At 37.7% G+C, this 12253-nt stretch overlaps 1 protein-coding gene across 4 annotated transcripts in view; it reads left to right on the forward strand.

The window, feature by feature from the left end:
* Positions 1–12253, forward strand: part of dop (microtubule-associated serine/threonine (MAST) protein kinase dop) — a 138692-nt gene that overhangs the window by 92982 nt on the left and 33457 nt on the right. Inside the window, exons 1-3 of one of the 4 annotated variants that reach the window (XM_074102894.1) lie at positions 5396–5466; positions 10735–10832; positions 11538–11659. The exons of the other annotated variants lie outside the window; for them this stretch is intronic. Coding sequence (XP_073958995.1) covers positions 10740–10832; positions 11538–11659 — 215 coding nt within the window. The 5' untranslated portion in view covers positions 5396–5466; positions 10735–10739. Of the gene's footprint in view, positions 1–5395; positions 5467–10734; positions 10833–11537; positions 11660–12253 lie in introns of those variants that run through there. 4 annotated transcript variants of the gene reach the window in all.

Consider the following 12253-nt stretch of genomic DNA (forward strand, 5'->3'; position numbering starts at 1 on the left):
GGGCTAATATTTTGAACATGAAACTACCGTGAGACTCACTCCTATTAAATGCTATTGTAACGGAACTCACGTCTTAAACCGAGTCTAGCTCGACATGTTTCGGGCTATTTCGTAGCCCTTTTTCTCAGGAGCACGCGACTTGGCGGCTGCGCAACACGCACACTAAACCAACAACACATGAAACATGTCGAGCTAAACTTGGTTTAAGACGTGAGTTATCCGTTACAATATCATTTAATATGTTGGGGCTAATACTTCGTACGTCCGTGAAGTGTCTTGAGATAAAACTAATATTCAAATCATAAACAAACATGCCTTCAACACTAGACATTAAATAAATGAACTTTAAAAAATAATCTGACAAACTGAGAACTTTTCCCCCTTTTTTTACGTCGGTTAAATAGTTATTTTTAAACCTTTTCAACTGTTCGTTGACATGATTTTAAGTCGTCGTATTAACCTATAGGTTCTCACTTCATACTCACTCGTAGGGTTACTACTAGCATACTTAGTATAGGCAAATAAATCGAGTACCAATATCAGTATCAGTAACCCTATAAAAAGGACTTATGGAAAGCTTTCCTCTCGTATCCTCACTCACGCATGGATCAGCCATGAACGATCAAGCTACACCATTCCCATTAGTCCTCATTTGTTTTTAGTGTATGTGTGGAGGATTCTTTATGATTATGACCATTAAATATTTCAATGTTAAGGACAATTAACGCGCCACAACACCTCCATTACACGTTTATGGCAATGACTCATGTATCATTTTCTTTTAATCGTCTGCAACTGTATTAACACGATGTATAATATTTATAACGCTATTGTTCTAAATTCACATGTCTATCCATGCTAGGAATAAGGATATGTAAGTATTATAGACATTCCTTAGTATCGTACTGTACCTACCATCAGCCAAATTAGTGGTCTATCAATTTTTAAACAAGGTCCTATCAAATGAATATGTCGCTAAAGTCTAATTTTCAAGTTGACAGACACGAATATTGGCATTATTGTTTCATGACACGCAAACGATTATCAATTTTAGGGTGGTAGACCACATATTTGGCTGATAGTACCACGCAGAATGATTTGTTTGATCAATTTCCCAGATTCGTTGTTTCCTTTTATTTTATTTTTTATTCATCTGGATGGCAAACGAGCAAGTGGGTCTCCTGATGATAAGAGATCACCACCGCCCATAGACACCTGCAACACCAGGGGGATTGCAGATGTGTTGCCAACCTAGAGGCCTAAGATGGGATACCTCAAGTAGCAAAATTTCCGTTCGCATTTTTTCTTGAATGTTTTTTTTCCACTATGGTTTTTACTGAAGATTATTTTCACAGTAGCGTTTTTTTTTTCAATTAGAATCGACACAGACACAGTGTCGACGGAGCTCCGCTCAAGCGGAGCTCCTACTTTTGCGTAGTTTTGGCCTTTCGGGCCGATGTAGACTTAACATAACCTAAACCTACCTATGTTTCTGTGTCGATTCTGTTTGGGAAAAAACGCGATTTTGAAAATAAGATTCAGTAAATAAGCATATTGGGAAAAAAATCATTTGGGAAAAAATGCGAACGGAATATTTTCTACTAAGAAATAACGATTCTGGGAAATTTATCTAACAAGAGCTCACATTTCTTCACTCGTTATAATCTCATCTATGCCCTACATAAGTAGTGTAGTATCTGGATTTATACTGAGTTTTCAGGATTTTTGGGCTCCTGACTGAATTTGGATTTTGAAAGTCTCAGAATTGTTACATTTTTTCAACATATCGAAATGTTCAGTTTTTTTTATTAAAATGAACATATAATCTTGTGAATTGCATTAGCTAAAAAAAATATATTTTTATGCGTCATTTTTCTATTTCTATGTGTGGTAACCCATATGCTTATTATATACTTGTGTAGTCCGGTAATCGATATAAGTTGGCCTTTGTACATATATCTCAATGTTTGTCAATTGTGTTTGTTACTATGTACTATGAGTATGACCCTACCTACCAAAGGTTCTGACATTAATAAAGAAGTGAAGAATAAGATAAGTATAAGAAAATTAATAAACATTTTTATCTTTTCAACCCGGAGACTATTGTTACATTTAGAACGTATACCCAGTATCTGATACAGAATTTTATCAGGAGTATCACCTTGATTCAACCGATAACATCTTTACATTACAGCCGACGCATTGGAGATATCAAATCTGTCAATGACTGAGCGGCCACACCCTGTTTTAAACCTTTTTATCGTCAGTGCATTTTTTCTGTTGGAAAAATACGTAAATACGTTTATCTTCCACAGTAGAGTACCTAGTGCAAGTCATGATAGATTATTTTTCGAAAGTTGTGCAACGAAGATTTGACTTTTATTTATATTGTAGTTTATGTATTATAATCCTATCCTACTAATATTATAAATGTGAAAGTTTGTGAGTGAGTGAGTATGTTTGTTAATCCTTTACGCTGAAACGGCTGGACGAATTTGAATGAAATTTGGTATGTACATAGCTGGACATCTGGAATAAAACATAGGCTACTTTTAATTCTGTTATTCTCACGGGATAGGAATAAAATCTCGAAACAACAACCGCTGTATTTAGAGTCATGAAATTTGGTATGATTTTTTTTAATGTAACGTCAATGAAAGATTTAATTTTCGGGAATTACCACGGGAAATTTAAAAAATCCCGAAATTTAAATTTAGCTGCTGAATCTAATGATTTACGTGTGCGAAGCCGCGGTTAAACGCTAGTGTATTATATTGTTTAAAATACTGTATAGTAGCTTCCACTATGGACCCTAACTGATTACTCCTCTCATCTACTCAAAGGTTGACTAGTAGAGATCCCTTAAAGGGATAACTCCGCCTTTGTACAAGTATCCCAAAGTTGTCAATTGTGTTTTGTTTCCTTTCTTTTGTACAATAAAGAGTTTACCTACATACATACATACATACATACATTTGACGAAGTAAATGTTTTTTGCTAGGAATTCGTTCTGACAACCAGTTGAGGGTAGGGCACTGATTTAGCATGGACGTTGTCATGCGGCAGATATATCCGATCAGTTAACCAGGTTTGACAGGAACCTTTCGTTTTACAAAAGGTGTCTAGCTAGAGGCGGTCCGTCCTGACGATACTTTATACTTATTTTGGAGAGTTGGTTATACGAGTACAGTCGAGTTCGTTAACTTGTGAGCAAAAATGTGACCAAAAATATCTGATCACGCTTCTACGCCGTTAACAATAGAGTCGTGTTCACAAATTTTTGCTCACAAGTTCATGAACTCGACTGTACAAGGAGGTTATCAATAGGTAGACTAATAGATACGAATACAGATATACAAATCAAATCCGTGTCGTCTAAAAGTTTGACCCGCAAGATAAGCCATGGAAGCACCTAGTTATTTATCATTTTTATTGCCTAATGGTACGTATACATTCTCGGATTTCTCACGTATTACGACGGTTATTGCCCAATGTATACGTTTTTGGATTTGCATAATGTGCCAAGCGTTTTATTCCGTATATATCAGTCCTGAGATTATTCCAGAGGGGTGAAAGGAGTTTGCACTCGTTTTCTTAACAAACAAAATAAAAATAGACTCATGTGTTTAACCTTACGTCTGGCCTGAGTTAAATGCAGTGTTTTAGTGGTTAAATTTGTCTATGTTGCATGTATTAATTTTGTTATGAGTACCGGGGCGACCGAGCTTTGCTCGTTCTAAAACTCGTTAATAAGCGTTTTCCCAGAGATAAGACCAAGCTAGATCGATTCGTCATCCCCGAAAACCCCTACATCCCAAATTTCATCGAAATCGTTGGAGCCGTTTCCGAGATTCTGATTATATATGCAACGTGTGACATCCATACGAAAAGGTACATATTAGATTAATCACCTGGTACCTACTCGAATTGCACTGTGCTGCTTGTTCTTTTTCTGACATTAGCGGTTAAAGGGTTTATATTATAAACAATATACTATTAGTGGCTATGTGAGCTATAAGACTTCGCGAGTTTGTCTTTGCATAGCTTAAAGCTGAATAAATATTCCCTGCGCACCTTTTTACCTCCATTTCCAAAGATTTCCAGAAAAATGAATCGACAAAAAAAAACATATATTTTTTTTCCATCTGATGCGACACACACAGCTTCTGTTCTCTTCTTTCTTCGAGCCAAGTACCCTATATGAAGTAACTGTATTATAAATGGTCTTACATATTCATCATAAATATCGATATTGACTCTTAGGTAAATAACTGTAAACAATATAAAACTGCTTAACGAGCGCAAGGGAGTTTATGATACTTGCGTATGCAAAATAATCTCAAGATTATACATTTTTACATTAAAAATGTAAAGTTAGCTTCCAATTTCGACCTTATTTATATTTTAAGCGAGATTGCTTTATTTGCCACTCTTTGTGTCTACCTGATGATTTTATACGTTTTTAGAAAGAAACCGCCAGGTTCGTGTCAGGCAATACTCAGTTCAGGGTTCCGTTTTAATATGCCGCAAATTATTCTGCTGTTGAATTGAAATTACGGAATTTTACTAAATTCCTATTCAATAAGAATAAGAAAAATTTATTCTCTATTCGCAAAAATAAAAGCAAGTTTTTTGCGAAATCGCAAAGCGGCCCCAGCTCTGCTTAGTGTTGGCTGTGTGGGCCAATGCTAGTCTGCCGCTGTGACCTCTTGGTGACTCCCAAAAAAAAAACATCTTTTATCGTACCATGTTAATTTGTGCGCCACTTCAACTGTGTAGGTATATCCCAAACAAGAGAAATTTAACAATTAAAAGTACTATTACACGTTATATTGTTGGATAATAACCATATCTTAACATAATAATTCTTCTCGTTAGGGACGAGTGGCGGAAAGAAGCCCTTTGCCCAGTAGTGGGTCACTTTAACAGGCTAAAAAAAAAAACAATAATTTGCGGTTTGAACTCACGCTTCGGGTCGTTTCTGGTGCAGAGGTTATCGCTGTTCACCGGGGCAATTCGGCCAGAGTGGTGGTCACTTTTGCGTCTAGAACGATGCGGGGTGGGTTGTTTTGATAGTTGCGTAGGTTGCATTCTTCTTCGGTCTATTTTTTTAACCCTTCAATTGGCGGCGTATCTAATAAGATAAATAATTTAAGATCATCTTTTTGTATTTTTTTAAAAGTTTTTTTGGTTAGCTCTACATGGCTTGAATTGAGGACACTTGTCTCACCTTGCTAAGTTTAGGGTATATTATAATTTTATTGTTTTTTTATTCATTTTGTTAAATTACCATAATTATCTTGATAATTTCCAATCCTCTGGTTTATTTGTGACCACCCCCTTTTGGGATTCCAGCCATAGATTTTATAACCTGTGTTTTTGTTCTGCAGCGATGGTCGCAGGTGGTCGGTGGCGTCGCTGCCGTCTTCCGGCTACGGGACGACGCCGGGCAGCTCCAGCCTGTCAGTGAGTATCATCATCACCAACATCATCACCATCATCATCTAAACCACGGACCTATACCTCTTATACCTTGACAAGTTCGTATAGTGACACTCAGTAGAAACCTGTCGCAGGGAGCCTCTGCTGCCTTATCAAGATGTTTTTGATAGTGCGGCAAATGCTGACTGCAACAGGGTTCTATGGAGTGTCACGCACGAGCTTATCAATGTACAGTCTAACCCTTGTCTAACCGGTTAGGATGAGTTCAGTCAATGATATGCACTTGGAACCGGTTCGAGGGTAGCCAGAGCTAGGTAGCCAGGGGCGCGAAAATCTTAAATCAACTTTACATAATTGTTAAAGAATAAGCCTAAACTAAACCAATTTGAAGATTAGGTTCGTATCAAATTACGTAAAGTTTTAAAAGAACAATGAACAAAATACATAAAAGTCATTTGATATAATAGAATCTTAGAACTGGTCAATTTTACTTGATTGTTATTTATAATGTAAACCTAACCCGTCCGAGCAATGTACAGATTACACGGTCGACAAAGTTCGTCTAATTAATAGTTTCGCCGAAAATGATTGTCTGTATTTATTTCATTCATTCACTGTTCTTTTTAAACTTTATACATACTCATCGGCACAAAATTTGCCCATTCTACATACAAAACAAAATTACCTATTCCTTCATACATTTGAGGGCCACATTTTTTAACCGCTCAGTATATTTTGACACGTTCTATCCTATGATATCTGTAGGTTTAAAGGGTGCCTTGTGTGCGGCTATAAAACCATAACGAGGCACACATTAAGAGAATTTCCCTACGGGTATTGTTCATATCAACAGTGTCGCAAAATGGTTGCCTTTTGTCTTTACCTTGACACTTTAGCATATATAACATACCTACGCAGCTTTACAAATATGCGATATTGACTGGCAGGCTCTTAGGACTCAGACTTGACGTTTCTCGATTCCAATGCTTGTCTAGTTATTGGTTTGCTCCCTTGAGCTAGTTAAATAATTATAAATATAAATTTGGGTACAGTGATCCTCTTTTATTGAAAAATAGCTTTTGCCCGTGGTTTCACCCGCGTTGAATTCGGTTATCGCGCGTTGTTCCCTCGGGAACTGTGCATTTTCCGGGATAAAAAGTAGCCTATGTCACTCTCGGGCCCATAAACTAACTATCTTTATGCCAAAAATCACGTGGATCCGTCGCTCCATTTCAACGTGAAAGACGGACAAACATACAAACACACACACTTTCGCAATTATAATATTATAGTATGGATGCGTAAACCAAAGGATACTATAAACCAAAACAACTTGTATTGTTTCTTTTCTGATTGCTACTTAATTTAAATGCTCTTCCGTAAGATTTAAATAAAATTTAATAATTGACGTAAATGCATATTGTACAAAAAAGTGTTTCAGATATAGCATCTTTACTTAAATCATAACTGAACAAACTAAGTATGTCGTCCACATACAAACTAGAGTAGAGTACCTAGTGCCAATAGTGTACTATAACGCGCAAATAACGTTTCTTAACCACTATCAATCAGATAAAGATGCGATGATAGCCAGGAGAAAACATAATCACTGACTAGTTGTGCCGTAGGAATTTCAGAATTTTTCCGACCTTATTAACTTATATATCGCATCACATATTGAGCCTCTATTGAATAGAGTCTATTCGAAATCTCAGCTTTCCACGTCTAAAAAGATTACCATGAGAAAAACATCGCGATACCGATTCTTTCGAGAATTATTTTGTGGCGACTGTATTTCCGCTTACCCCATTATAAAATTTAATGTGCCCACGACTGAAACTGTCGCACCGAGGGTTACGTTTTGAAAGTCAGCAAGAAATAATTTCGCATTTTATACTACTCCTATGAAAATCTGCTGCAGCCCTGGTTACAGTGCCACGGCACATGCTGAGCTGAGTCCTTTTGGCATCCAACTACAGCACAATGTTTCTAATTTTTCTCTCTTCTTCTATTTATGTTTTTACTGTGTCTTTGTTGTGATGTAGTGTTTTTTATGTCAATAAATTTTGTGAGTTTGAGCTTGAAAATGTTTACTGCCGAAATTACCCTTGGATTTGATTCTCCCGGTTTTTTACAAAATTTGCGAAATCATAAGGACCAATTTCGCAAGTTAAATTTCATCTTCTGTGTATATGTAGAAAAAGTACGATTAGTAAAAAAGCTTGTATCAGAAATGAAATTAAAAACAAAAACTTTCCTTTTCAGGTAGGCAGGGAACCCTAAAAAAATTAAATTATATAATGCCGATAATTACCTAATTCATTGCGGCCTGACTCACAGACGGATGCACATGTTGTGTGTGTCTTTAGGTTACTAATCATGTGGGATTCTGAATCACGTACTGAGAATTACATCTTCTCGGTATTTACGGTAACATTTTGGTGCTTTGTTCCTTGTTGTTGGCACCTTGTCATATTTACCTGTGAGAGGTGCTTGTTTGGCAGCACATACAATTGATTAAAGCGCTAGAGTGCTAAGCTGTTCGTGATTTTCGTGATTAAATTTGTTGTTTTAATTAATGTGCAAAGAAATTTATGGCTCATCCATCTGTGTCCGAATAAAGTTCTTAATTGGAGTGTTCTTTGTACTTGGGTAATGAAATTGTGTAAATTATTTTTACGGTTATTGTTATTAATTAAACGACTCATGATTCTTTTAGTTACGTTGAACGTAAAAGTATAAGTTCATTTATTTGAGCTGAACATTGCTATAGGGCTTTTGGGATAGTTTAATTGAAGATCTGTAGTTAGTTTTAACTTATACATATGTTTTTCAGTATTTTTTTTACCCCTTAAAAAAAAAAAATCAATAAACGGAACTTTTTCGCATTTATCTCGAAAAGATGATAAATTGAATTTATCGCACACTTAGCGCACACCTATAATGAAACCGATACAATTGGAAATATTCACATTTCTAAAATAAACAGTATAAAACAAAACATGATTGAGTTTTAAAATTAGACAATTTTGAATTGTGTTAATTTTATTCTAAATATGCGTTACGTGAGCAAAAATTTTATCAAAAATATCTGAACACGACTATTGTTAACGGTGTAGAAGCGTGTTCAGATATTTTTACTAGAGGTGCCAATTATTTAGAGTTTTTTAGTCCATTATCTGCTGGAATATTTCAGAGTAATTTCAAAACACATGTGAAAGAAAGAAAACATCCGTATACCAAAAGTAATTCCAAGCTCTTTCTTTGTGTAAATAATGTAAGTTAAAAAAAAATGTCTCTCACGTGTGGACAAAGGAATGAATTAAGGCATTTAGGGCGCACCCGACGCGCCCCCGCCGCCAATGGCGGATGACCTAAAACACACCACTCCCCTAATCGCTTTGGGGCTGAAAGCTAACAGACGCTAAGGCCGCCTCGATAACACGCGACAGTGGCGAGCGATTTTATTACGAATGCTATACACGGAGAGGCATAGAAAGGTTAGGATTGAAGGCAATATCCAGGGGTCGTACTGAGCCGGAAAGGCCCGGGGCCCGAGACAGGATGTCGCAAGAGCTGGGACCTAACCTGTGCAGGCCCATTATCCTACCTAGCGGCAAGCCTCGCAAGCCAGGCCCGCGCTGGCAGAGCCCAGCTGGATAACGCCACCTCGGGGTATATGGCCAGTCGGATGGCTGGCCGGATGGTGTTTCTTGTTTGTATGTGCCCTCTGGCCACAGATAGAGAGATACGGAGAAGTTTGTAGTAAATAAGGGTTTAAAAAATAGTATTTCAACATGTTGTCTCCAAACATTTTGTATTAGGTGTCACAAGCACGAATTTTGTTAATTTCCCACGGTAATTACGGCCAATAATAAGGTTGCTATGATCCAGATTTTAGGAAAATATTCAAAACGATCTATTTGAAACCTCTAGATAGTAATCTCGCCAAAATATACTTGAAATGTAATCAACAACGAACTTTACAATATCCCATCCAAATCTGCACACGAATTCTCTCCTTATGTCTGAGTCAATAGAGTTTTGTTTCAGTCGGATATCGTGTTATCATTTTGTTTTGATAAAGTTCCAAGTGCATGTTTTCATAGCTAGTTCGTTATGCAGCGATAAACGCCGATAATGTTGTTATGTATTTTAATTACTCGATGACTTGAGCTATAATTATACCTGAGCTGTATGTGCGAATGTATTTCTTTGTGTATAAAAACATATAATTAATTGCAGTTACGTCTACGATCCCGTAAACTATCTTGTAGTTGCATTAAAAATAAAATCGTAGTTTGGTATTTGTATCCTCCTTTTACCTAGGCGTATTGGTGATTTCTTCGGAATTTAAGGTAATGTAGAGACTTCTTGTATGCATTTCTAAATGTGTTGATGTAATTTCAAGAAATCATTTTGATATAGATTGCATTTCCACTCATGATGTTAGCGATCATAAAATACTAGTGCTTATAGAATCGATCGGCGATGACTTTGTTAAAATAACAGGTGAATCATGGATAGTTAACTACATACAGGTTTATTTTATACATCCGTCATAGGTAGTCTAGACAACGCTTCCATGAGGCCGAATAAGTGGGGAAATGTTGAATTACACTACACGCTAGTTTAATAGGTAATGGTGGTCTACAACCCGTAACAAATTTATAATCTGGACATACTGGCAGGCGGTAGGACCTTGTGCAAGGTCCGCCCGGATTGCTACCACCATCTTGCTCTCTAATCCTGCCGTGAAGCAGCAGTGCTTGCACTCTTGTGTTTCGGCGTGGAGAGTAAGACAGCCGGTGAAATTACTGGCACTTGAGGTATCCCATCTTAGGCCTCTAGGTTGGCAACGCATCTGCAATACCCCTGGTGTTGCAGGTAAATGAAGCGTTTCTATTGGTCCTGAAAAACACATTCCTCGCAACACATCCTCGCACATCTCTGGTGGGAACGGAGCCTTACTAACAGATTTGTCTTATCTTTCTGTGTATGTGCCTAGATCTTTTATTCTGATTTATTTTGGTTAACCCAGTCAGCTGGGTAAGAATTTAGCGATAGGCATGTGTCATCCTGAATTGTTTTCGCTTCTAATTCTGTTCAGAGCTAGTCACCGTGATTAATGCGAAATCACGAATGTCACATAGGTCGACTGTAGTCGATATAGTTATCCATAGATTTAATATATATTACGGTAAGGAATGGATTAAATTGAAATTATCATGTAAGCATGTTAATGTAATGTAAATTGTGCCGTGCTAACGTCCGTTTGTCCGTCTGTTCCAGTCGCAATGCTCGTCCCAGGAGCGGCTGCTCGCGGTGGCGGTGTGCGAGCCGCCGCGACCGCCCTGCCCCCACTGCCATCAGCACCAGAACTCGTTGAAGTAAGACACAGTTTTGGAATCTAAAGCCCGGGTTCCACCGCGAGCGAAGCGGACTCATTAATTACTTAGCTTAACGTACAACATGATACAGTCAACGTCACAATTAAGTGATCATTTCTGTACCTTGTCGCTTTCAGTCGTTACACAATTTCGTATGGCTTTTCAAACATGACGTTAAAGTGACAAGGTACAAAGTGATCACTTATTTATGATGTTGACTGTACATCGATCGGCTGCATGAAAGTACTTACACCGGACCTCTGAAGTTGGTCGATGTAAATTAAAGTCCGCTCCGCTCGCGGTGGAAAACGGGCATACCTAAGTCTTTACCCGGCGTAGGTCTGTATTCATTCGCATAACGTAATATTCCTAATTCAAATTTAAAGGTATTAGATAGATAGCCTGACCAGAAATATATGACTATTCGCCATGTTGCAGAATTTCATTGGAAATAATTTCTTACACTGGCAATAATTTTAATGAAATAATGAATGAAACTATTTCACTACAAAACCTTTCCAAATTAACATCAGAGCTAACAGGTAAACGTTGTAGTCAAGTCAAGATGTCATTGTTCAGACTATACTGAACTATTGCCATATAAAGATGAACAATAGCGCCCTCTTAGACCATAGTCATATATTTATGGTTTACCTTTAGATAGCGAGCATTTTCATATAAAATGTATGTCTGTTTGTCTTGCAGCAGTTCGCAAGGCAGCGGCATGAACAACTGGGCGTCGCTGTCGGACAGCGGCGGCGCTTACGCAGCCGGCCGCGCGCCGTCGCCGCAGAGCCCAAGCGGCGCGTGCGCAGCCGGAGCCTCAGGTACCTACCAGACTATACAGCCTGTAAAGTAACTATGTGTACTGTCACTATAAAATGACAGGAACACTGAAAGTAGAAAATATACTAAATCTTAATATGCACGCGTAAATACTGGATTTCATGAGCATAGAACCATTCGATCATAGTTTTAAACGAGTCATAGTAATGTATTTTGAGCATGAACCATTTCATAGTAAAAGTAATTTCCCTTGAAAAGGTTTCATGGTGGCTCATGAATTAAAGTCCTTGATCGTACAAAAGTCATGTCATCATCATCATCTTCATATCAGCCATAGGACGTCCACTGTTGGACATAGGCCTCCCCCATAGACCTCCAGTTGCCTCGGTTGGCAGCGGCCTGCATCCACCGTGAACCCGCGGCTTTAACCAGGTCACCCGTCCAGTTCTTGTTCTTCTACGTATTTCCTCTCCCGCAGAGAAACCCCAAGCATAGCCATGTCAAGCAAAAGTCATGTGAAAGGCAGATAAATAATACAAAACACCAAAATGTCGGACAATAATTCCATACATCAATAATACGTGAGTAAATTGCATTAATTCCGTTTCATTCAATTGTTATGTTTATTGTTATCA

The sequence above is a fragment of the Choristoneura fumiferana genome, chromosome 19 (genome assembly GCF_025370935.1).
Source record: "Choristoneura fumiferana chromosome 19, NRCan_CFum_1, whole genome shotgun sequence".
NCBI classification, from domain to species: domain Eukaryota; kingdom Metazoa; phylum Arthropoda; class Insecta; order Lepidoptera; family Tortricidae; genus Choristoneura; species Choristoneura fumiferana.